Genomic DNA, 26,522 nt, shown 5'->3' with positions numbered 1-26,522 from the left:
GTATGACCTTGAGTAATTCAATAACACTACAATTATTGTTTAACAAGGTCGATACAAAACCAACATAGATAATCTATAACTTCAAATTAGATTAAATTACTATAATCCAAAGTTATGAATCATACAATTGCAATTCCCACATGATTAGATGGATATCACTCTAAATAAAAGCTTCATCGTTTTAACAACTCATTTCCAACTATATATATTTACTTAAAATTACTAAAAATTAATTGTCAAAGGCAAAATATTGGCAATGAATGGAGTCAAACTAAGCAAGCATAGGAAATTATGCTTGCTACGATTGAATTTATAAAACTAGGAATAAGAAAATGCAAAATGAGAATGAAAATAAAAATGGCTAGACAAAATGTAAATAATAAAATTGACATTTTTAATGTATTATTATTATTTTATATAAATTCATAGTATATAATTCAAGGCCTTGAAGATTGGCCATTACATGTCTCAATTTTTTCTTTCGCTATCAGCAAACGAGGCACATTTAACTGGAACTTATCCGTAAGCATTTAGCGCTTGAATTCTGCTAGTTGTCATTGGTTTCGGATGGTTTTGAGCCTGTAAACATTACAAAATAAAAAAAGGAAATGTGAGAGATTTGAGACCGAGTACTTAAGCAGTTGATGAGCGCAGAGTAAAAATAATGAGACTCACCGCCAATAGACAATCGTCCGGTAGCTCGAGAAACCACAAACAGCAGGACCACCAGGACCAAAACAGTCAGGACCAAAACGCCAATGGCCACCTGCATGCCGAGAATTGATCCCGCTTCCGAATCGCCATCCGAATCGCAGCTCGGTGCTTTGCTCGAGGAATTGGCTTGCAAACCAGGATCCTTCACGTCATCCGGTACGTCATCAATGACAATCTCTTTCTGGTTGCCACTGTCTTCCCAACCGAAAACTTACAAATGGAGTATAAATGTATATCAAAGGAAAATATTAATAGGCTTTGAATTGTGTCACCTTCCAAATGAACTATTGAAAATTATCGTGAGCTGGGCTGCATATCCATGATTTAAGGTGATTTAAATATACTTCAAAGTTGGATTGCTAGCCGTTCAGACATTTAAATAACTAGGGTTGTGAGTTTATTCCACAATTAAACGTTAAGAAAATTAAAAACTAAAATGAATCATCTTGGAGCACTTACAATCCACATGGATAACAAATTTGGCCACCAAGTTAAGAAATTCCATTCCTGAGCACATTAGTTCCAGTTTATCGTGCTCGCGCGTTATTTGAAACTGAATTTCCCTCATGAAATAGAACTTTTTATCTTTATAGATACTATCTATGTGAATATGGAGATCCTTGATTTGATCCTGCGGTTTGCTGAATATCCACTTTGGCAGGTTACTACGGAGGAGGCATTGGGCTTTGAACTCAGTTCCCTCCCTAAAGCGGTTTACGTTATTTGGCATCGAAATCAAGCGGATGATGGGGTGTTTCTCTGCCAGAAATTCAAACAAAACGAAAGTATTTTATTAGAAAACAGAGGTCTGTGAGATTAATCATATGTAAAAAATAAGGTTTAATAAAGTTTACCAAGTAACAAATTATAGTTTTTACAAAGTGATCGGACTATCCTAATTTGTGCCACTCTAATTTAGTTTAAGTTGGTTGTAAATAGGACTACAAATTGACTTATAAATTGCAGTTTTGTATGCATTTACTGCCAGAATCACTACAACGTATTTATAGAATAATATTTATAACCAAATAACTGTCTTAAAAATGGGATTGATTTTATTTTACTATTTTGTTGAGAGGAAAATAGTTCTACGAGGTCGGTAGAGCTCGTTGTGGACGGGCTTTTTGATGTCTCCGTTGAGGGCGATTCCCCGTGCCCCGATCCTTCCGCACCAAAATCAGAATCATTTTCAAGGGTTATCCTGTTGGCCAGGACACCAGTCACAAAGCCGCAGATCAGTGCACAGGCCACAAACTTTTTAAAGAACATTCTCGCTTAATTTGTTATTAATGGTTTCTTATCCCGAATTTTAAATTTATTTTCAATTTAAGGCAGAAAAACTAGTTTGTTAAGGCGAACGCCTCAATGAAGACTGAAGTAAAGTTAAATCCGCAAATCCGAATGGGTTTGGTGTTCCCCTTGTCGTAAAAAAATGTTGCTCTCTAATCTTTAATGTATTATTGTTGCCATTGCTCGCAGTTTTTTTTCGTAATCTAGGCTTGCGAGTGCTTAAAGTCCCCCAAAAACCAGAAAGCTGCTGTATAAAATGGCATAATATTTGGGGATGACAATATTAGTGGTGAAACTAAGTAGTTTAGTTGGAGAACCTAAAGTCCAAAAAATTGAGAATCCTTGGGAGACACCATAAAAGTTCAAGGAACGATTACAACCACAAGGATTTTGTATTATAAACTTTAATATAAGAGTTAAAGGGCATATTGTAAAGTAGTTTACAGATTAGAATCAGACGTTATTGACCCTTTCAATTGTTATTTTCTGAATCAGCACTAAGCTAGTAAAAAATAAACGTCGATAATAACTAATCATAATTTATTCATGACCTTGCTTTTTTATTTCTTTTTTTTTGTAGTGAGAAACGTCCGGTTACAGTAAGTTATTCTCGACTAATGATTTTATCTACATTTTTTTGGTCGCTTACTCCGACCAAACAAAAACATGGTTTTGATTATATTTATCTTTAATTTTAATGTATGTATGGAGTGTATGGTTAAATCAAAACAAAGATTAATTTTTGAAGTACACTACCCAGTCAAATTTAAAAATTCCAAGGCAGCATTCTTTAAGAACAATTTATTTAACAAAATAAGGCTGTGCCTTAGGACTATACCAACTATTTACAACAATCGCAATTCAAAAGATTTTATTTTTTGTAATAAATGTATAAAGCTTGTGAATAAAGTTAAATTTTTAATTAAGTAATTGTAAAGTAATTTTTTTTAATAAAAGAAGTTTTTGTTTTTTCTGTTTGCAGCCCATTGAATAAAAAGAAATTACAAGTTTTCTGTGATTCTAAACATTACACAGCTTAATTAATGCTTCGAATATTTTGAGAGCCGTATGCGTAATGTTTGCTTCTTCAAACTTTTTTATCCCCTCATTTTTTTTTTTAATATTACAATTTTTTAAATAATTCAAAATATCTTGTTAGTACATAAAATAATATATATTACTTTTTATTAGTTACGTTGAAAGAGATAAGGGATGCTAACGTTGCCTGAGATGGGTACAGTTCTGATTGTTGAGAAGTAAAGAAAACTCTGTTAGCTTAGCCTGGACTTAAACCAAAAAAAGTGTTAAGTGTAAAAAAAATGTATTATATTTTTACTTGTAAAGTAAAATAGCTTGAAAACTATGTTAGTCTTTTAAGTACAAATTTGTCTATTAATTCAATTGGGTAAATTTGTAATTGCGTATAAAATAAATATAATCATCCTAATACCTAAAATATTTGAATGATTTTTAGTTTTATTAAGATTTAATACAAGCCAATTTTTCTTTAAATTCTTTAAAATGTATCCCATAATCTTTATCCATCTATGTAAGTACAGATTAAGGTCTTAAATCGAATGATTAATAAAAAATAACCGACTTTAAGCCCATAAATCACTTTTCAGCTATGCAGAAAAGTATTATCTTTGCTGAATCGGCTTATCGCATCACAGTTTTTATTGGCGGCAGTCTGCTGCTACTTAAAGTTGAACTATGTTCGAGGGTCTGCAGACTGCGTCGATGATAAGATTGTGGTGGACATAAAGGAACCATTCGATCGGCAGAGCCGACGACCGGCACATTGAACAATAAACGACTGAATTATTTTTAAACAAAAGTGTTGTATTTATTGATTTCTCCATTAAATCAGATTGCAATCAATTATTCACAGTAGTTTTCTTCGTTCTTTGCTCGTTATCAAGAAATACGTTTTTTGGAGGGGGCACTACGGCTCTAAGCGGAGCTCACTAACTAGCTAGCTAATGGACTAAATAAACAGCAATAATAATAATAATAATATTCATAGTTATAATGGTAGAGTAATGGTAACTAAAATGTATATCGCATTTGAGGAAACTTAACGGAAACGATTACAAATTACGGTTACAGTTACGTATCGGATCCGTTTCTATATATATATATATATATCTATATATAGCGGCATCTACTGGCAACTGCGAGCCGATTCAACATTTTTGTGCTTAAAACTAACAAAACTAGGGGAGCCATATTGCAACGCCAGTCGACTCAGTTCATCTATTTACAATACACTCTGAGCGAATCGAACCTATTTACACACTATATCAAAATATCAACCACATTTATACATTCAATATATATTGTATTTTTAACTAAATAGCAGCCTTTTCAAATTTTGATAACGTTTTCTTTTTTTGCGAATCCATCGAACCTAAGTCGTTGTTTGGCCTTTGCACAGCTAAATCCTTCTAAAGCAAATAGCGAAGTGGGTTTTTCGGTTTTGGATGGTGCATTTAGATCCTTGGTGCGTGTTTGCATTATTGGCCAACGTTCAACGTCTAACGTCTTAAGTCTATCGAGTTCGTTTCCATTTTCTGTTTTGGTGTGACTTAGAAGCTAGTTAACTAAAGAATTTGCGCTCGTTGGTTTGGATCGTCTAAAAAGGGGTACAATTACAATTAAGTTGCAGCAGTCGCGTCTACATATGCACAGATTGGGTTCTCCTCCTCGTATGTTAACTAGTCCTTAATGGGGATTCTCTGACTGGACTATCTGACTCCCTAAAAGTCGTAGAACTCGTTCGATTTGTTGTTGAACCGCCGGGTGAGCACGTACACGACCGCCTCGTAGGTGGCCATCATGATCGCCGTGTTGGGAATCTGTCGCACCAGCTGCGTGGCCAAGCCTCTGTGGGTTGGACAATAAAAACAGATGGTTGAGTATGGTTGGCAGTGGAGGTATTAGTCGACACTTAGCCATAATAGTAATATAAAACACCCCGAGTGAGAGCACGCTGGCTAGTGATAATCAAATTAAGGTAAACAAATAAAAACAAGAGAGAACGCTATAGTCGGGTGCCCCGACCATCAGATACCCGTTACTCAGGTAAAGGGAGTGCGAGGGAGATGGAGATAGAAACTTTGATCACGCATAACTTTTTAACGAATGGTCCGATTTGAAAAATTTCTTCTACATTTCGATAGGTATTGATAAACACAATAAAACTGCATTTTTACTTTTCCGAAATATTTAAATTTTTAAAATATAAGCGATTGTGGGCGTCAGAGGGGGCGTGGCACCATTTTGAAACAAACTTGCGCTGCGTAGGAACTGCTCAAATCTACATGCAAAATGCCAATCTTCTAGCTTTTATAGTTTCCGAGATCTCAGCGTTCATACGGACAGACAGACAGACGGACAGACAGACGGACAGACGGACAGACGGACAGACGGACATGGCTATATCGACTCGGCTAGTGACCCTGATCAAGAATATATATACTTTATAGGGTCGGAAACGCTTCCTTCTAGCTGTTACATACTTTTGCACGAATACAATATACCCTTTTACTCTACGAGTAACGGGTATAAATATGCGACGCAAAAGAATTTAAATAGACTTCACGATGGGGAGACGGCCACGAATTCGTGGGTGGCGCATTATAATTCATTAGCGATGAACAAGCAAAAAATTCGGCATCCGTGTTAAATGTTTGTTTCTTTTTAAAGGTTGAATATTAAAAGTTTAAAAATACACATTATGAAAACGTAGAGAGAAAGAAAATATGTGGAACCCCCTTTGAATCAAATGGGACTTACTCTTAAAGATTAATATAACATAAAAACCCAGGTGCTTATAGAAAATTATACAAAACAAGAAAGGAAAGCTAACTTCGGGCGGAGCCGAAGTTGATATACCCTTGCAGAATACTCTGTAAATTATATTCTCCAAAATTATTCATATAATGCATTCTTAATACTCATAAAAAATCCCAACTTCCTAACTTTACAAACACGAAAGTTATGGCATTTCCGATCAATCAGTTATATGGCAGCTATAGGATATAGTCGGCCGATCCTTTTGAAATTTGGTAGGTCGGACTGATTGGCCAAATATAAAATCCATAGAAAATCCCAACTTCCTAACTTTACAAACACGAAAGTTATGGCATTTCCGATCAATCAGTTATATGGCAGCTATAGGATATAGTCGGCCGATCCTTATGAAATTTGGTAGGTCGGATTGATTGGCCAAATATAAAACCCATAGAAAATCTCAACTTCCTAACTTTACAAACACGAAAGTTATGGCATTTCCGATCAATCAGTTATATGGCAGCTATAGGATATAGTCGGCCGATCCTTATGAAATTTGGTGAGTCGGATTGATTGGCCAAATATAAAACCCATAGAAAATCTCAACTTCCTAACTTTACAAACACGAAAGTTATGGCATTTCCGATCAATCAGTTATATGGCAGCTATAGGATATAGTCGGCCGATCCCGGCCGTTCCGACTTATATACTGCGTGCAAAGGAAAGAAGGGTGTGTGCAAAGTTTCAATTCGATAGCTTTAAAACTGAGAGACTAGTTTGCGTAGAAACAGACAGACGGACAGACAGACGGACAGACGGACAGACGGACAGACGGACAGACGGACAGACGGACATGGCTATATCAACTCAGGAGGTGATCCTGATCAAGAATATATATACTTTATAGGGTCGGAGACGTCTCCTTCACTGCGTTGCACACTTTTGACCAAAATTATAATACCCTCTGCAAGGGTATAAAAACAATATGTGGGGTTCTCGGATCAGCAGGGGAAATACTTTTGAGGGCCATCAGACCGTAAATATTCAGTCAAGTGTCAACCCAAATTAAAACTGGGAACCCCTAGCAAATATGAGCTTAATTAAGACATAAACTGAAAGGTCAATGTGGATGAGTATTATGATGAGATGAATGTTAATAGAAAGTGCTCATTAAATGGGATTCCTATTCATGTGATTGGAATTTCTTTTTAATAGCTCACAAAATGGAAGTCCCTTAGTTTAAATCGATTGTTTTGATAACTGATTAAATAAGAAACCACATCAATAATAGATTTAACGCACCTATAGAGTCCTGCTCTGCCCTCCTCCTTCCAAACCGTGTGCAATGTCTGCCAGAAAGAGTTGTACTTGTTGCCCTCCTCCCGCAGACGAGTGCGAGCCACTTCGTGGGGATAGGCGATGCAGGAGGCAATAGTTTTGGAAACAGCCCCAGCCATCATAAACTCCAGGAAGTCTCGAGAGCCCTTTGTGTCCGTGTGCCGCTGATTTCGTTGCTCCAGCTGTGGTAAAAATAAATTGGAGTTTAGAAGAGAACCAAATGAAAACACCATAAAATACCCCCCACTTACCAATTTAGACTTGATAAACTCGTAGATGACAAAGTGAACCATGGTCTCGCAGATTCCGAAATAGCTTGCCGTGATGCCCTTGTAGAAGGCGGCAATGCCACCCTGGGCATAGACCCTCTCGATGCACTGCCTCACGGTCATTTGCACCTTGGAGTTGTAGTCCAGCTGCATCCGCGTCTTCACAAACCAAATGGGATTCGTGGCCGTGGAGGAGACGAAGCCAGCACTTGCGGCACTCATTATGTGCACCAATGGCGAGTCACGTTCAACAAATCTGAGGATTAAATTAAATTTTTATTAGGGCACTTCAAAAATGGTTTTGTAGGGGAATACCAAAAATTTCGGTCTTCTTTTGGGATGCCTAAATCGTTCTAACTGATTATATTATTCTTATTATATTATTAATTTGTATTACAAGTCGGTTTTTTTTAGTAAATCAACTCTATCTTCAATATATTTATCATAGGTTCTTTAGTATAATAAGGTGGATCATTAAGCCTTTAATGTTTTAAACTTTTAAACCAACGGAATTAATTAACTTTTGAACAATTTTCCGCACCTTCGTTTATAATAAACTTACCCCAAACTGTTGAGCGTGTTCTTGGTTTGTGAGTAGGTGCAGAAGTATATGGCACGGGAAGGGGCCACGCCCACGAGATTCGGGCCCAAACCTTTGAACAGAGCGCGGGGTCCCTCGTTCTGAACAATATGCCTAGAAATATAAGAGCTCCATCAGCAATTGTGCTCTGTATAATTCACAACCACTACTTACCGTAGGCACTGCATAATGCTCATGGATTTGGGGGTTGTGGATGAGATGCCGCAATGTGAAATGGCCATGATCTGCAAGGGCAAAAGACATAGATTATTAAACCATGTAAACTAAAGTCGTGGCAATGGAGATGAAGGTATCGAAGATGTTAAAGGCTGCTCTTTTGATTGGGGCTTAGGGCTTGAGCTCAAGCTTGTTAGGATGCAATGGCAATGGCAATGGCAATGGGTAAATGGGTATGAGAGAATAGGTAAAAAGAATTTGGTACTACCCTACGCACACCCCCAATCACCTGTGGCTGTGATCTGTTACGTAATATCGTTGTGCTTAGCTTACGTCGTTGTTCCGGCCGCAAAAGCTCCGATTGGCCACCGTTCGCCGGTCCTCCGGCATTCTCGACGAGACGCGACGGCGTCATGAAGGCCGTTGAGCTCTGCAGACGCGTCTTCACCACCTCCAGCGGACATGTGACCACGGCGCCCACTGTGCCAGCGGATCTGGATGGAGGAAAATAAAGGGAAAATTTAAATATGAGCAATCTATTTTAAAGGGGCATCTAAAAATAGTAGCAGCTATTAGTTAACAGCGGGAGAATATGTGAAATATGTCGCACAGGTAGAAAAACTCATTTTCCAATTGGCTTAAGAGCTTACATAAATATATTTTATTAATTTACAAAAAAGATTTAAAAGAGTTGCCAAATATGTCAACTTATCCAGTGATTGCAGGAATCTTTAATTTAAATACATTTGTTTCTTTAAAATGATCTACGCCTCCTCATTTTTTCCCTTCTTTAATGGCAAATATTCAACTTGTGAGCAACACAAAAATAAATCTCATTTGGCAACCGAGCAAGCAGAACTTGCATTTCTTCGATTTGCGCAATTCCTTGGCTAAAAATGTGTTTCCATTCTGTGCATCTAGTATAGCCAACTACTTGAATGGCATGTCCCATTCCATTTCCATTTTGATTTTAAGTGGTGGGCATATTTGATTGGCTGCATCGGAAATGAATAGCTTTTCTCATACTACAAAATGAAAGGGTTGTGGATTGGAAAATCATGGAGCACGAGGAATGAGGCGTTGTTCATCAAGTGGTCAAAGCAAATTATAGAAAATTTTATATTTCAATTCATTTCAAATTCCAAGTGCATGTAAGGCAAGGTCAGATGATTGTTTACTGAATTGTAAAATTTATTAAGCAGATGCAAAAGGCATATATGTGTGAATAAGAAAATTTGCAAGCGTCAGTCATCAGGAAATTTAGAGAACATTTTTGTTAAATTTATGATGGGTGAATGATTTTAGTGGCTAGAAATAAATCATTTATAGAGTATCGTAAACAAAATATACCTAACCTTGACTTTAAGTTAATTGCAGATTAAAAATGTGTTTACACCTACGCCAAAGAGTGCCCCAAAAATTAATTATACACGACCTTTCCCAAATGCCAACACTGATTACCTCTATCAATATAAACAGCACCTGCGAACTGCGTTATCTAGGAATATATTTGCAGAAGCATAACTCGTGATCGCAAACTTGTAAATTGGCAGTTGGCAACCGGGAACCGTGAAACCAAATTATTATAATCGATGGCAATAAACTTACGAAAAGCTAGAAAAGGTTATGCAACCAAGAAGCGGACAAAGCTTTGCAAAGTTTGATCGATTGAAATTCTCTAGAGACAGACACGAATGTCTCCCTTAATCCTAGACAAAAAAAAAAAATTTAATCAACTGATTGGTAGGCGAATGGGGAATGCTTTTCCCTCGTTTAATTTCGCAAATCTGGCGACGATTGCTGTGCGGCCAGGCATTGGATTACTGGTGCAAACTGGTTGGCGATTGACCCGGCTTCATTCCCGATAACCTTTGATGCCTGCCAGCGGATGAATTGCAATGACCGGACAAAACAGCCTCGCTTATCAGCCACATTAGGACTGCCTATCAGTGGGCTACGTCCATTAGAACATATAGTACTTGTATGGTTGCTCGATCCGCTTCGAGTCTGGTATGCGACTGTGACATAATTGCCCTGGAACATTTGGTTAATTGTCCCGAAAAGAGAACACACCACCATATGCTGCCTTTTGGTAATATAATCTGGATACTTTTTCTGGCTTTTACCCCCCTCACAGGTCAATAAAACTAAATCACATTTAATCAATGCATTAACGGGAAGCTCGACTATTGAATTTCAATTAGCATCCGCACGGCACATCACGCGAAAATAAAGCAAATTGTGCGCCAGACGAACAGAAAGTAATTCAGACAAACAATTGGACAAACAATGAAAGGATAAGTCGGACTTCAGTGGAATACTTGACGGACTTGGGAATGAGGTGATATATTGAGGTTTACAATGGGAGCTACAAATTAATTGAAAGCTTAAATGTTGCAATACAAAAACGAAAATAATAATGAATACATTTATTATTGCTGAAATATTAACCTGGCTTATAGTGCTTGGTATTCTCAACTTAAGATTGTTTTCACTAAGTTTTGTATAGTTTATTTAACGATATCATATTAATTTCACAATTATTTATAAAAGACCCCCAGAACTTTAAAAATACTATATAATTAATACAGATTAAAGTTTTCTACAGGGCTTAGACTTGATAAGCCAATCATTTAGAGCAAACTACATTGCAATACATTTTTCCCAGCAATAAATTAAAAGTCAAAAAGCAAGTCATTCTCCTGAGTTAAGATTAAATCCAATGCAAACTAGATCGCAATATACATTTTATTAAATTCTGTGTAAATATTGTTCGAGCGATCAAAATAAATTCTGCTGCTCATGTGTGAAACATGTGAAGTTCTCAATTAGCGTTTGCATGTGGAGCCAAGTACATTCAGACCGATCCGCACAGGTTCACATCTATATAGATAGCTATTCCCGATCGATGGCCTTTAACGACGCTTGTGCGAAATTCGTGCGATTTGCAACCGGTTAATGTGCGATTTATCTGTTCTTTGACATTGTTCGGGCGGGTACGTTTGTTCCCCGAAAGAACACACGCGTTTCACAGATAAGAGCGGAAATTTTGGACTCTGCAGACACCGTCTATGGGGCATACAGATATGGAACACATGCATTTGGTGTGATAATTTCCATTGGCAATGCGTCAGCCTCTGCTGGGGTGACTTTTGTCCGGCTGCTCGAAGAAACTCCCCCCACACACCTCAATTTATATGGCTGATAAGGACGTCCTGGGGGGAGACTTTGCTTATCAAACACCAAGAGTATAGTACGCATATTTCAATGGCTTTTGCGTTTCGCAGACTTAAGTTCCCATCTTATCAATGGCGTTTTTATTTTCACGTTTTTTTGGCTCCTGCTTCTTTTAGCTTCTTTTTTAGATTACGAAATCTATGGAAAGTTTTCAATGTTATTGTTTATGGGTCAAAGCAATCGAAGGTTAAAAGGAGGACTAAATTTAGTTTGGCTTGCATGGAGTTTAAACATTAAAGATACCACAATCATTGAGCATTCCTAGGATATGAATTAAGTGTTTTGAAAATCGTATTATTTTCGAATAAAACTTGGCACGCGACCTTCTACGTTTTCCCTGATTTTTCGCAGTTCTCACAGCTTGGTATTTATATCCATTTAGAATTTGTGTCTAGATCAAGAGCATAATAAAACAGGCGCCCTTGACACAATTTTAGCTTTGGCAAGTGATTCACAAATGAAAATATATATATTTATGATTATAAATACAAGTGGTAAGAAAAGATTATTTTTCACTAATTTGCTGGCCCATTAAATTATTTCCTTTCATACCGGAAAACACCTTCCGTTTTGAAAAGACTTTTTAGTGGCCATTTTCGAGTTTCAAATAAGATTCATGAATGCATATACAAATCTAAAAATATGCGTACGTGCGGGGAAACACGAACGGAACAAAAAGTCAAAAGCGGAGAAAACATTTTCGATATTTTAGCCTGGTCAAGCAAGAAACAGCCATCAAAAATGTAAACAAATCGCAGCTGATGGAAAAGTTTTGCCTTCAAAAATTAAAGAGAAAACTCAATACTGTGCTATAAATAACTGGCAGACAAGGAAAGGCAAGGGGATTATTTCCAAGTTGCAGCTTGAGTGACATTGTTTGTTTAGCCATTAGCCCCCTGTAATATCCCCCTGAAAACACCTTGGTCGCTGTCGTTTGTTGCAATCTATTCGCCTTCAACTGAGTCAGTGTGCCAGAAAAAGTTTATTTGCCCGGTCTGTCGTCTAGTTGAAAAACCAAAACAAATTCGAAATCGCTTGCCAAGCTCAATTTAGATTTGTTTCTAGACAAATAACAGCAAAATATGTGGGCAAAACACAATGCAATACAGTATAGGAGGTTAGGGAAATGTGCACACCATATTGTGCCAAATCGAAAACTTATAGGGAATAGATCTCAGCTGTCTGAACCAGTTTCGCAATTGGTACTAATTGCCGATTGTCAGGGATAACTAAAATACATATATTATAATTTTTAAATGTCAGAAAAGTAGACCCATATTTAGAAATGCTCAACTAATATGAAGTATATTTCGTATTATATCATAAATATTTCATACATTTTTTTTCTAAAAGTATGAAAAAGATATACATTTTCTTAAGGGGTTCTTAAACACTTACTTTATTATATTTTTTGCACAATACATTTCCAAACTAAATTTATTTGTACCCTGTTCTATCTATAATCCTGATATTTTCTGGTTATGTAAGACCCCTCTTTGGAGGCTTCTGATGCTTGATTAGATGGATGTCGCTTAATTGTTTGCTTTGCGACTTATTTATAGCGATAACAATGTGCGGCAGGCAAGGTTGTTTCTATTTTTTTTTTCATTTTCAACGTGTACCAACACGAGATACCCCAGAACTAACGACAACTAGAAGGCGTCTGCGACAAACTGGGGTATTAAGACAGCTCAAGTTGCAACGTGCATTTCATTCCTCCACTTTTCCCCCAGTTAAGGTACATATTACGCACATATGTAAACAGCTCACATGCATATATAGATACGGATATACACTCACTCGCATATCTCTGCGTACACCCCAAAAAAATTTCAAAATCTAACTTTAAACCCTAGCTGTTCGGCCATTTATGCATATATTCAACCCATTCTTTTTTTTAAACATAATTATAATTTATTGTCTTCATTGACGTATTTTTTTTTAAATTATTCAACAGTGTTTTATATTTTATTTTTAATTTTAAACTTAACACTACCAAAAATGTACCCGCAAAAGTCTGCGTACACCTGTTTAAAACACAAATAATATTATTTTTAGTAACTGGTAGGGTATCCTTTTCTCTGCAAATCTTCCGTAAGGCGTCTCGGGATGGAATCCACTTTTTTTTTGTCTCATTTGCAGTTATTTTCCCCTACTCCTCGAGAATCACATTCTTGAGCATTTTTTAGATGTTATCGTGTGTCTTCGGATTTTCCTCTCAAGAAGATCCCAAAAATGCTCATTTGGGATTTATGACGTTATACAGCAGCCAAAGCTTGGTATTCTGCGCCGTATGCTTCGGGTCGTTGTCTTGTTGGAACCAACATTCACTTTCGAGCCCTAATTTTTCAGCACTTTCTTCTAAATTGTTGTTTAATATGTCAATATAGATTTTCTGATCCATTATTAACTCGATAAATGCCAATTTTCCAACGCCACTTGCTGCCATACACCCCCACACCATTATTCCGCTTCCTCCTTGCTTTACTGTGCCAACCAAATTTTCTTAATTTGAGGCTTCTCCGCTTTTCCTCCATACCAAAACCTTTCCCTTGATTCCAAATATGCAGAATTTAGTTTCGTCGGGAAATATAATCTTATTCCAGAAGTCTTGGTGTTTGGAAATATACTCATTAGTAAAGGTTAGGCGCTTTTGTCTATTGACTTCCGATATGAGAGGTTTTTTGCGGGCGACTCTGCTATGGTAGTCAGCCTTTTTTATGGTCCGGCGTACAGTATCTTCGGAAACTCTTTTGGAAAATCTATCCTCGACCTTCAGCTTTGCCTGGTGAGCTGTCGTCCTTGGGTTGAGCTGAATAGATTTGATAATATTCCTCTGCTCGCGGTTTATAAGCAAAGGCGGACGGCCAGAACGAGCCTTTGGCAAGATACTTCCAGCCGAGTTGTAGTTATTTATCACTCTTTGGATGGATGAGTGGGTTCTAGCAACTAAAGCACCAATTTCTCTATAAGATTTTCCATCCAAAAAACCTTTTAATATAATTTTCCACTCCTCAACAGAAATTTCCTTGCCTTTTTGTTCCATGTTGCAATATGCTCGTTATTATAATGAAAGAGTTTCATTTTAACTGCGTAATGTCTATTTTTAGACATTCTAAAGTAGATCGGCGACAACAAAATTAACGGAAATCGCACAATCCTGCATTCCTCAAAGTTGAAAACTGCTGTACGCAGACTTTTGCGCGTACACTTTTTCGTAGTGTTAGGTTTAAAATTAAAAATAAAATATAACCCCCTGTTGAATATTTCTAATATTTCTACGTCAATGAAGACAATAAACCATAGTTTTGTTTAAAAAAAGAATGAATAAAATACATGCATAAATGGCCGAACAGTTAATGTTCAAAGTTAGATTTTGAAATTTTTTTGGGGTGTACGCAGAGATATGCGAGTGAGTGTACTTGGGTGGAAGAAGTCTTACGACAATTTGTGCACATTGAGACTGCATTGTTGTCGTTACTATTTTTTGCTGTTGATAAGTGGGCTTACGCTGCCGGCCGGCAAATTGCCCAGTGACTTGATTGCAGAAAGTTTTGAGGGGATTAGAATTGACACTCTGAGGAAATATTGGGGCCACCTGCTTTCAGAGGTTATATAAGTACAAAGAAGGCCACTGTCAAGGTAATTTTAATCAGAGTTCCGAGTATTAAACCTCAAAAAGTATTTGAATGGATTAATAAATTGTAATAAAATAAATTTTGTAAACTTCTTAAGATACAGTCAAGCGAAGCCATCCCAAACTTGAAGTACGTATAAGTTTTAGTTTAAATTTAATTTATATGTGTAAGTTGTTTCTACAAAGCCTCACAAAAATTTCACAAGAGGTCTGGTTGTTAAATACACAAAAAAATTGGCTTAGATTGGATAGATTTGTAAGATTTGGGTAGGGTTTTAAAATTCAGATAGTAAGCTAACACTTTCTAATTAATTTAAGATCCTTATTTTAACACAGCTTATGTAAAATAAACAAAAATAAACAGCTTTTAAGAACGCCCAACAACAGGCCCCCACTTTGATTTAAGCCCCATTTAAATTTACATTTCCCGAAAGACCAGGGGCTCGACTTTCCGATTCTTTATCTCACTTCCCCCCCTCTCTAACGAAAACAGGTTCTTCAGAGGAACTAAAATGCCGGCAAGTGTGTGTGTAGGGTGCAGGTAAAAACAAAAATAAATTCAGATGCGACGCGTCTAAAAATAGCCCCAATAAAAGCAACAATAAAAGTAATAAAAGAAACAACAACAAAATAATTGAAGCTTGTCAAGCGTGTTGAAAAATCCAATTGGACATTGCCTGGGAAATGAACCGAGAAAATGGAATGAGAAATAAAGAAAGGGACAGAGCCACCGATTCGCTTTGTTTATTTGTGTTTGTTTGTTGCAAGGAGTATAATTTATGTTTCTCTTTTTTTCGTTTATCTCCGTTGTGATTTCGCCAGCTGTCGTTCCCGTATAATAAAATATAAAAGAACACGTGAACAGAGCGTGTTTCCTGAACAATCAGGTTGTTATTTTTTTACTGCTCTTTTCGGCCTTTCTTTTTTTTGGCAATGGCGCCAAAAATGTTCAATTCACATTTGGTGAACTAAATCTAATCGCAATTGCGACGTTTTCGCCTCGAATTCACTACTAAATCCCAGCCAAACTGGTTTTGCCTTAATGGCATGACCTGCGATAAGACGCAATAGGGAAAAAAGTCAAGAATTAATGGGCTTTACTTACCCGCCGGCAATTAAATGGATGAAAGTATCTGCTGTGTTTTGGGCCATTTTATCTCTTTTCGTAATCCCACACTCGTATTGTATTTTTATGGGCTTAATCAAATAACTTGGGAGTAATTAACGCGCACTTGATTTGGTTTTTTTTTGTAGTTGAAAAGCAATCATGAATTATGTATTTTTTTAAGGCACGTTGTGGGCAGGGGAGGGGGGATGGCGGCCCCAGGAGGAGGGGCTCACGAACGACACTCTCCTTCTCCCTTATCCTTCCCACTTTCTTTTGTCCTTTTTGAACTTTTTTGCGTTTCCGAAGAGAACTTTTGCTTTGGTGTTGTGATTTTTTCCCTACTTTTTTTGGCAATAAGTTATGCAACTGCAGTCGAATTCACTGATAAGCGTTATCTTAAACAATGGTCGTTATGCGCACGGCGCCAAGTTCATCGAGCACTGGTTGGATATAGTCAATTGGCGATCTTTAACGTTTGTTGAATAATGCAGTAATCCGGGTCCGATTTCGTTTTTTCCTCCGCTGAACAGTGTTACCAGTTGGCGAAACGGCTTTTACCCCACAGACTTTTGACCAACCGTCAATTCCCTAAAAAATCATAAAAGTCGTTTTCCGCTAAATTCAAACGTGTAAAAGTATGACGCTAGCAGAGGTTATTAACTCAAACATTTGTTATTCTTTTTATTTTCTTTTATAACAATAAACTTTCGGAGCATATGCTTAACAAATTTATGGCATTTAAAAATAAACATATCCGGTAGCACTAACGCGCGGACAGAACATTTCAATTTCAAATTGGGTTTTTTTTATATATTCCAGAGCAATACAATTTACTTAATTTTTTTGTAATATATTTAAATATTAATAATTACACGAACAGTTTTTATATAAATTTATAACTACTAAAAGTACCCTATCATTTATTGAACATTTCCAAGGTAATGTTTAACTTGTATCTAAAATCTTAAAATGATAAAACAGGTATTAAGCATGTTGCTAGTTCTAGTAAGCTTTTTTTATAGATGAAATAAATAGGGACTACGAATTTTAAGCTAAGAAATTATACTTTCGGATTTGAGGAATCTGTAAAGTAAATGTATTAGGCAAAACAAAGTATAAAGCTAGTCCAAATACAATAACATAAAAAAATATTCTTCGGCCGAAAGACAAAGTAGCTATGTCTGCTTTCCCTATCTGTATCTTAAGTACAGCCTGTAAATATTTATATATATTAAAAGTTATATTTTGTACAAATCAGTGGATCCCAGATGAATTCTACACTTAATTTTTCCAAATTTTTTACATAGCTCGATCGATCCATCTGGCAACGCCATATTCTGCCATACGATTTAAAAAACAATTTAAAGTGGTTTTTAATTATTTTTATTTCACATCAACTAACAAATTGAATATTTGTACGCACTCTCCATGTGTATAATTTTATGTGTGTTGATCTTCCCGTGGGATCTCGATTATTGAACACCGTTTGCCCGATGTGAATGATTTCAACGGTTTGGGTTTTCTGCTTAAGTTCTATGTCTCAACAATAATTTAGTAACCAGTGAATAATTGTGTGTAACTGTCTTTTTTGGTTGTGTGTAGATCAATATATAATTTCAAAACAATTACAGCGACTACATTAAAGATATTCCAAGCTGTTGAAGTTTTTTTGTTTTATAAATAATGATTAGATCATGGTTTAACATTAATAATAATGTCTAATTACGAAGCATAGAGACAGCAAACGGTTTTGGTAAGTTAATTCTGATTCATTTGTGCGCCAGACACAAATTCCGAAAGTAAAGGGTTGACGAACACGTGCACCGCCTCCTCCTTTTTGGATCTTCCTCGTCCAGCTACCGTCTCCAAGATCCAGATCTCGTGCGATGGGGCTGGTGTGGTTGGAATTTTGAAGTGGCCTACGCTTACTGCGGCTTCCTGAAGGACTTGCCGGCGAACTTGACGCCAGCGCCGATCTCCTCCTCAATGCGCAGGATCTGGTTGTACTTGGCCAGACGCTCCGAGCGGCAGGGAGCTCCGGTCTTGATCTGGCCGGTGGACAGACCGACGACCAGATCGCCGATGAACGAGTCCTCGGTCTCGCCGGAACGGTGGGAAACCATGGTGCCCCAGCCGTTCTTCTTGGCCAGCAGATGGGCGGCAATGGACTCGGTGACGGTGCCGATCTGGTTCACCTTCAGCAGCAGGCAGTTGCAGGCCTTCTTCTCCACAGCGGTGGCAATGCGCTTGGGGTTGGTCACGGTCAGATCGTCACCCACGATCTGGATGGTGGTGGAGCCGGTCAGGTTGGTCCACGCCTCCCAGTGATCCTGGTCGAAGGGATCCTCAATCGAGACAATGGGGAAGTCCTTGATGAACTCCTGGTACAGGTTGGCCAACTTATCGGCCGGCAGCCACTGCGCCTTGTCGCTCTTCTCGTTCTTGAAGTCCAGATCGTACTGGCCATCCTTGTAGAACTCGGAAGCAGCCACATCCATGCCGATCTCGATCTTGCCGGTGTATCCGGCCTTGGCGATGGCATCGGTGATCAGGCAGAGGGCCTCCTTGTTGGACTGGATGTTGGGGGCAAAGCCACCCTCATCGCCCACGGCGGTGGCATCCAGACCGAACTTGGCCTTGATGACGTTCTTCAGATGGTGGTACACCTCGGAGCCCATCTTCATGGCCTCGGTGAAGGTGGTGGCGCCGGTGGGCAGGATCATGAACTCCTGCATGGCCAGCTTGTTGCCGGCATGGCTGCCTCCGTTGATCACATTGAAGGCGGGCACGGGCAGGATGATCTCCTTGTTGCCAGCCAGATCGGCAATGTGTTTGTACAGGGGAACGCTCTTCTTGGCAGCTCCGGCCTTGGCGACGGCCAGGGAAACACCCAGGATGGCGTTGGCTCCGAACTTGCTCTTGTTCTCGGTGCCGTCCAGCTTGAGCATGAAGTTGTCAATGGCGGCCTGATCGACCACATCCAGATTGGCCTTGATCAGCTCGGGTCCCAGGGTGTCGTTGACATGGCCCACAGCCTTCAGCACCGACTTGCCATGGTAGTTGGCCTTGTCGTTGTCGCGCAGCTCCAGAGCCTCGTGGACTCCGGTGGAGGCACCCGAGGGCACGGCGGCACGGAAAAGTCCCAGGTCGGTGGTCAGGTCGACCTCCACGGTGGGGTTGCCACGGGAGTCGTAGATCTGACGGGCCTTGATCGCTTTGATGGTCATTTCGTTGCTGGCACTGCAAAAACCAAAGTCCACAAGGAAAGCGAATTAGTGTCGATTATTTATTATTTTAATCTAGGCATGGATTTAAAAAACAAGCTAACCGCAGATAAGGGCATTCAAAATTGGCACTGGATGAACTCCAGAATATTCCCGAGATCCCTGCCATTTTTTTATTTAATGACTACTTAATAGTGTATTAAGTTTTTCTTTATTTATTGTATTAAGACTACTTTGTTAAGAAATTTAAGAAGGGAACTTCGGTAAACTTTGTTAAAATAATCATGAAATAATCCAACAAATTTTGAAATATTGGTTTGAATTAAAAATGTAAATAAAATATATTTATTTGAACCTAAAACTATATTCATATATTTAATGGTATAAATTGTTTGGTTTTAGTTAAATTTGTATTAGTTTCATACTTAAGAAGTAGAAGAACTGCGATAAACTGTATAATCAAAAATTTAGATTTCAATCTGAAAATGTTTAAAAATATTAAAAATTGCATTGTTTTCAAATGGTGGGAAAAAATGACTTTGAATAACTGTTTAATAAAAAGTATGACATTTTTTATTGTTAATAAACTATTCAATAATTATTCGGTAAGAAAGTCGATTAATAAACAATCAATTACTTTACACACAAGATACTTTTTTTTAGATATCCGCTAAACAATATCCAATAGTTGGATATTAGTACAGGTAAATTGTGCACAAATTTTAAAAAATAATGAAATGCCTACGGAAAATAAGCCATAAATTGTTTATTTTTCCACAAAGTATTGTTAATAAATTAGATTAAGATAGCAGCAATATGTACGCCAAGTGGTGTAACAAAATGTATTCCCGACTTTTGTGTGACTTTCTCCATGGAATTTTCTCGCAAAGTCCCACCTCTCTTTTCTATATTTAATTTGTCTTCAGATTTCAATTAAATATTTCTAAAATTATTTAAAGTCACTGACACGCGCGGCATTTTCCGCAAACGAAAATAAAACCGCTTTTCCGTCGTCTCTGTGGGAGAGTTTTTCAGTTTTCTCTCGGCGAACAACCGAATGACCTCTAAGCTGCTTTTAAAGGTCAAACCCAAAGTGAGGCAAATAGCAAAGCCGGAATACGTGGAAATGTTGCAAAAAAACGAAAGTATTTTGTTTATTGCGATATGACAATTACCTGTCAATTGGCATTATTTGATTTGTGCAATTAATTCGATTGGAAATGTACGAAAACAAAATGGCCCCACTTGAAAATTTGCACACACAATTTGTTAGATAATCGCAAAGAAAGTGGACGTATTTAATTGTTTGATTTTTAAGGCTTTCAATGGGGCATACTATAATATAATTCTCAGATTAAAATTAATAAAATTTTTTTAAGCTGGACCCTCGCACACACTCAATGCACACTTATACATACCAAGTACTTTTACTGAACTGCACAAATTTAAATCCAGATGAGAGCTGGCTGGCTGCTGATTTGCTTCTGAGGGCGACTGAAATCGCTGAGAAATCGCTTGCCGTTCGCGACGACAGAATTTTGGGGAGAGCCCGGAGCGTCAGAATTTGCGCCATTGTGTGGAACTTGAGGAGCGGCTGGGATGGCTTAGAGCTGCAAATAATATCGATTAATTCTTTTTTTTAAATAAAAAATATATTTTTCATTTTTTAAATTATCAAAAAGAAATTGTATAAAAATATATAAAAGAAGAATTTGAAAATTGTTAAATATAAACATTGACTTTCAATAATTCGACTGAACGAGATATTTGTTCAAACGTATTAAATTGTATCTTTTAAAATGTTTTAGCTAACTATATAGACAAGGAAACAGGTTAGATCTTAGCACTAGATTTAAAAGGTTTAAATTCAAGTACGTTTATAAGTCGATTTATTTTATTTTCTTTTACATCTTTTATAAGATATAAAGATTGCTGATGTTTGTTGGCTAAAGTACTTGTAATATATTAAAAATGTAAATTCAAAAAATTAAATTTCATCGATGTTTGTCTAAAAAAACCCACCTCTAGGGAGAGAGGGAAAGAGAGCCACTTACTTTTACTCTCTATTATATGTATGCGTTTCCAGGTGCTCGCCGGCTTTGATTGTGATTGTGGGGGTGCGTTTTCCCTTAGTTGTTGTTGTTCTTATTGGAATAATTCCTATTTTTTGGGGAAAAATTGACCTTCGCACAAGGTTAGAGACATTGGCTTCCACACGCAGCCGTGGATCGCATGACTATCTAAAAGAGAGCCAGAAATAATGTCAAAGTTAAACATTAATTAAAGCGTAAACAATAAAGTGACAGGAAAAGAGGAATACTGAAATCCATGTAAAAACATCTTCCAGCGGTTTCTGGACGCTCAGGTCATTCAAAGTCACATACTTTTTGAGATTTAAGCTTTTTTAGATGCCATAAATTAGAGAACATTAATGGCATGGTTTTAATAAAACGAACGATTGTGTTTATAGCAGAACAGCTGATGGGGCTATAATTGTACATATGTTAGTTAGCATTGCCTCCCACTCACTAATAAAACTTTTAAGATTCAAAAAAAAAAAAACGCTGTAGAATATAGAATCAATATTTAAAGATTCATATTCAAAAATATAGTTTTTCCTTTTTTAAAAAGGAATGGAAAAATTTACAAAATCTAAATAATTTTAAATAATTTCTTTTGAACCCTTTATTTTGATTTTTAACCGAATATTCCTTATAAAAGTAGTTAAATGTTTTTTAAATGATTTTAAAGTTCATATACCCAGGAAATTGAACGCTATATACTTAAAAAATGTTAAATTAGTTTATACTAATTCAAATGTTAAGTTAACAGAAGCAGACCAACCGATGGTTTAACATAGATAAAATCAAACTGTTAGGACCAAGCTGCTAAAAACAGGGCTACCAAACGACAGTGCTGGCTAACGTTCCAACTTCCCATATGTTTTGAACGAGCACACGCGGAATTTTTGTTTGGATTTTAGTTTCATTAACTTCGGAAAAGAAGCCCCCGAAATGACGACGACCAGCACAATAGTGATGCCCGGAGAGCGGATTACGGCCATTGAGGAGTTGGCTAAGAGCAAGCGGGTGATTTTGGGACCAGGACTGCGCCGACAGGACGAAACGGTGGTGGCCAGCAAGGCGGGACCTCTGCGCCACAAGGAACCTAGTACTTTTTGGGTGGACAACTATCAGAGGCGATACATTCCCGCCCGTGGAGATCAAGTCCTGGGAATAGTGCGTTCCAAGGCGGGTGATTTATACCGCGTTGACATCGGCGCAGCAGATACGGCATCCATTTCTTATCTAGCCTTCGAAGCGGCCACCAAAAAGAATCGACCGGACTTGAATCCCGGGGATCTGATCTACGCAAGGGTCCTCAATGCCAGTGCTGATATAGAACCAGAGCTGGTGTGCGTCAACTCCGTGGGCAAACGTGGCAAACTGGGAGTCCTGGCCGAGGGATTCTTTTTTAAGTGCAGCCTGAATCTGGGCAGGATGCTCCTTAGGGAAAACTGCCCCGTCCTCGCCGCTCTGACCCGGGAATTGCCCTACGAGATCGCCGTGGGAGTCAACGGAAGAATCTGGCTGAAGGCCCATTCCCTGAGAGAAACCATCGCCCTGGCCAATGCCATTGTGGCTCTGGAGCAGTCGGGCTATGCGGAAATCGACAAGATCTGCGACAACCTGGGCGACTTCCTGCAGGCTTAGGATTAGTTCTTAGTTTACTTACATTTTATATTAAAAGAAACGTAAAGCTAAAATGTTTCAGTTTAGTTTTCATGCGACTGTTGGCGCAAAGGTGGAGTGTTGGTAGACTTATTTCGTTTACGTAAAGGAAACTATCAGAGATGAGCTGATAAAAGAGCTTTTAGTCATTGTGGAATCGGAAATACATATTCTATGTGATACCTATTACTATTTGAGGATGTGTTGCCCCTTATATTATGCCTAAACTCAGGATACTATAACTAGAAAACGTTAAAAATGTGAAAGAAAAAATTAACTAAAACTTGTTGTAAGCACAATAAGGAAATTAAAAAAAAATATTAGTAAAAATATTTTAAAATATAATTTTTTTTGTAGATGAAACTGAAACTGTTCAAGACAACAACAGATTACAATAATCTATCATTTCAATCATAACTTAATTGCAGATTTAAAGCAGTGGAATACATTATAATTCAAGAAGTAGAGTAGTGATATTATTGGGATTTTAAGCTCCCAAGTAGGTGATAATAACCTCGTCCACAGTCACAGCGCCATCTCCGATGCCCACCAACAGCTGATCGATCGGACCCACTTTGCAGTGATTTTTCTGATAGGCCAACACGAAAACCAGCTTTCAGTGTCTTCCGTTGCGGCAGAGGACAAAGGTTTCTTCGACCCACCAGCGCCACCCAAATCACTCGAGATGACCTTCCTGGAGTTTCTGCTGCTCTTGCTGGTGCTGTACTACGTGGGCTACGTGCTCCTCTGGATCCTGCTCGACTGCAATGTGGCCCTGTGGTACAAATCCCGCTTCGGAGTCTCTTTGTCGTCGATGCGCGGACAGGTGGTTTGGATAACAGGTGCCTCGAGTGGCATTGGCCGGGCCCTGGCAAACAGCTTGGCCAAACATGGAGTGAAACTGGTGCTAAGTGCCCGCAGGGCGGAGCAATTGGAGCAGGTCAAAGAGGAATGTCTAGCTGCGGCCAGGGGACTCCTGGCCACCAAGGATGTTCTGGTCATCCCGATGGATATGCTTGATGTAGATGAGCATAAAGTACACTTAAACACGGTGCTTAATCACTTTCACCGACTCGATATCCTGGTCAACAACGCAGGCAGATCGCAGCGAGCCAGTTGGACGGAAATAGAGATCAAGGTGGATCGGGAACTGTTCGAACTGGATGTCTTCTCCGTCGTCCATCTCAGCCGACTGGTGGTTCGCTATTTCGTGGAACAGAACGGTGGAAGAGGTCACATTGCGGCCACGTCCAGTATAGCCGGCTTCAGTCCGGTTCCATTCTCAGCCACCTATTGTGCCGCCAAGCACGCCTTGAATGCCTACTTGCTTTCCCTGAAAGTGGAGATGCGAAAGCTGGACATATCAATCTTTGCCCCGGGACCCATCGCCACCGACTTCCTGCAGGAGGCCTTTACAGGATCGCAGGGCGGAAAAGTGGGCCTGAGTACGGCCAATCAAAAACGCATGACTGCCCAGAGATGTGGCGATCTCTTCGCCGTGGCCTTGGCCAATAAGATGGATCTCACCTGGTGTGGTCTGTTTCCAGTCAACGTGTTGGCCTACTGCGCCAGGAATCCCACGTTGACCAAGATCCTGGCTCAGTTCATGACCGAGAAGACGCTCAACAAGATTCGCGAGGGCAAGCTGTGAGATCTATCGTAAGACGCCTCAACCCCTGCCTCCTCTTCCTCCCATCGGTTCTCAGACAACTTTTATACAACACAATGCTTAACTATATCAAGTTTATAAACATTTACACAAGATAAATCTGAGTGTAGAAATATGTACTCAAGATAAAGCTGAGTGTGTGTTTGAATTGCAATAATCTGGGCAGGCACAGTGGTCGCTAAAAAGTTTTCTTGATGCGATTGAAAATTGTCGTAAATATCTGAATATTAATTTTGACAAGCTGTTTTTGAGAGAATAAGCTGAGCTATTGGGGATTAAACAAACGATTTAATTTAGTTTAATCTAGTTTTCTAAACTATTTAAATGTCAATATATCTGAAGTCATTGTCAAGCTATTATTAACCTGGAATTTATCGTTATTAGAATTGGTTAAACATCCTCTTCCCCATCTACATTTGTTTGATATTTAACCAGAATGCAATTTACTTTTCTTTGTCTTATATTTATCTACGAAATTAAATCTAATCTTTTGCTAACGCTGCCTTTACATGAGCGGGTAACTTTACCCTTTTCCGTTTCGCCTTGGTTATTGTGTTCTGCTCCACTCCCTTGAGTGGCTGTTTGACCTTCTCCTTTTTGCTCTTTTTGCACGACAACGGATTGGGGTTTTTGGGTCCTTTGTGTTTCTTGGGATTTGGAGCAGTTTCGGCTGGCTTTAGTCCCTGTTTCTCCTTCATGTAGTCGATTTTCTCGGCCTGTTTGCCCAGCATTAAGTTCTTGGCGCGGCGTTGCACCCACTTTTTGGAGGCTTTAGAGGGGGCTTCTAAAACGGGCGTGGCTTTGTGCAGATATAGTAGACAACGTCCGGGAATCTTGCGAAGACTCTCCTGCAGCAGACGATCCTGCGAGGCCACTATATAGCGATTGTCTCTAGTCTGAAAGGGGAAGTTGAGAACTTTTGAGAACTAGTTTTACATTAATTTTAACTCCTTAAGAATGATCTGAAATAGTATTTTCTATATACTCATGAGTGCCCGTATAAGCACCATATTTTCTGACTGAATTGAGTTACATTTGAACATTATTTGATAGTTTCATTTTAGATCCTCTTTGCAAAATGGAAAGACAAATGGTCTTAGACTGAATTAAGACTGTAGTTATTTTAAGGATAATGATAATTCCATTTTTACCATTGTTTTAATGCATTCTGCAGCAGCCACTGGTTTTCCCTCGTGTCCGCATTTGTGGACATGGAATCGCTTGACAATGGATGTGGCTCCGGTCAGCGGACCTCCCAAGGATTCCGCCTCCAGGATAACACACTGGGTAGTCAGTAGCTTAACTCCACACTGAAAGTACTTCCTTATCTGCTCATCTATGCCAATTTTTTGCTAAAAATTAAACAATTCTTTGAAATTGTACTACTTTGGTTATGGCAAAACCCACCTGTAGAGCGGCCTGGCAAAAAGTGGCATCAATAAGCACCTGGTAGGGTTCCCGGTAGTCGAAATTGGAGGCAAAAAACACCAACGTTTTGTGGGACTTCTTAAATCGAGATATTTTCATAATTATTTGGGATATTTACTATTTCTGAATGAAAACAAAATCAGCGTGCATAAGGCAGTGCTGCATAGCGCCAAAACTCAGCTGTTTTGAGTTAACATCTCTACAGCGTCTAACAGCACTCTTAAGATAACAGCGTGCTTTTATTTTAATTCAAATTATTTAACATTTGGCGCCCAGTCAGAGAATGCATTTTCAACCCTCTTACAAACCAAATCACCCCCTACTC

At 38.4% G+C, this 26,522-nt stretch overlaps 6 protein-coding genes across 8 annotated transcripts; 2 read left to right on the top strand and 4 right to left on the bottom strand.

Moving 5' to 3' along the window:
- Positions 1-380: 380 nt before the first annotated feature.
- Positions 381-2,095, bottom strand: LOC108047770. The gene is made up of 4 exons (XM_044460083.1): positions 1,779-2,095; positions 1,174-1,473; positions 676-924; positions 381-579 (listed from the first exon to the last, which is right to left on the bottom strand). The coding sequence occupies exons 1-4, from the start codon at positions 1,981-1,983 to the stop codon at positions 548-550; spliced, it is 786 nt and encodes a 261-aa protein (XP_044316018.1). The 5' UTR covers positions 1,984-2,095; the 3' UTR covers positions 381-547.
- A 1,730-nt stretch (positions 2,096-3,825) lies between these two features.
- On the bottom strand, positions 3,826-16,691 carry LOC108043070 (mitochondrial carrier protein Rim2). Of its 3 annotated transcripts, none has more exons than XM_044459907.1 (7): positions 16,143-16,691; positions 8,432-8,657; positions 8,161-8,231; positions 7,969-8,100; positions 7,389-7,662; positions 7,102-7,319; positions 3,826-4,890 (listed from the first exon to the last, which is right to left on the bottom strand). In XM_044459907.1, exons 1-7 carry the CDS (start codon positions 16,187-16,189, stop codon positions 4,764-4,766), a joined length of 1,095 nt encoding a protein of 364 aa, XP_044315842.1. In that variant the 5' UTR covers positions 16,190-16,691; the 3' UTR covers positions 3,826-4,763. The 3 variants fall into 3 exon arrangements, with proteins under 3 accessions (XP_044315842.1, XP_044315843.1, XP_016977102.1); XM_044459908.1 differs by having other exon boundaries at positions 8,453-8,657; XM_017121613.2 differs by lacking the exon at positions 16,143-16,691 and having other exon boundaries at positions 8,497-8,652.
- Positions 16,692-17,803: 1,112 nt separating this feature from the next.
- LOC108040352 (enolase) lies at positions 17,804-20,920 on the bottom strand. Its single transcript, XM_017117806.2, has 2 exons — positions 20,788-20,920; positions 17,804-19,385 (listed from the first exon to the last, which is right to left on the bottom strand). Exon 2 carries the CDS (start codon positions 19,370-19,372, stop codon positions 18,071-18,073), a length of 1,302 nt encoding a protein of 433 aa, XP_016973295.1. The 5' UTR covers positions 19,373-19,385; positions 20,788-20,920; the 3' UTR covers positions 17,804-18,070.
- Positions 20,921-22,280: 1,360 nt separating this feature from the next.
- On the top strand, positions 22,281-23,426 carry LOC108040351 (exosome complex component RRP40). Its single transcript, XM_044459725.1, has one exon. The coding sequence runs from the start codon at positions 22,384-22,386 to the stop codon at positions 23,080-23,082; it is 699 nt and encodes a 232-aa protein (XP_044315660.1). The 5' UTR covers positions 22,281-22,383; the 3' UTR covers positions 23,083-23,426.
- A 247-nt stretch (positions 23,427-23,673) lies between these two features.
- On the top strand, positions 23,674-24,904 carry LOC108040354 (dehydrogenase/reductase SDR family member 7). Its single transcript, XM_017117810.2, has one exon. The coding sequence runs from the start codon at positions 23,786-23,788 to the stop codon at positions 24,749-24,751; it is 966 nt and encodes a 321-aa protein (XP_016973299.1). The 5' UTR covers positions 23,674-23,785; the 3' UTR covers positions 24,752-24,904.
- Positions 24,905-25,211: 307 nt separating this feature from the next.
- LOC108040353 (rRNA-processing protein UTP23 homolog) lies at positions 25,212-26,363 on the bottom strand. Its single transcript, XM_017117809.2, has 3 exons — positions 26,177-26,363; positions 25,921-26,121; positions 25,212-25,665 (listed from the first exon to the last, which is right to left on the bottom strand). The coding sequence occupies exons 1-3, from the start codon at positions 26,294-26,296 to the stop codon at positions 25,252-25,254; spliced, it is 735 nt and encodes a 244-aa protein (XP_016973298.1). The 5' UTR covers positions 26,297-26,363; the 3' UTR covers positions 25,212-25,251.
- Positions 26,364-26,522: the final 159 nt, after the last annotated feature.

This window comes from Drosophila rhopaloa, unplaced genomic scaffold, assembly GCF_018152115.1.
Source record: "Drosophila rhopaloa isolate 14029-0021.01 unplaced genomic scaffold, ASM1815211v1 contig_2, whole genome shotgun sequence".
Taxonomy (NCBI): Eukaryota; Metazoa; Arthropoda; class Insecta; order Diptera; family Drosophilidae; genus Drosophila; species Drosophila rhopaloa.
The sequence above is the reverse complement of the archived record's forward strand: the minus strand, read 5'-3'. Positions and strand labels throughout refer to the sequence as shown.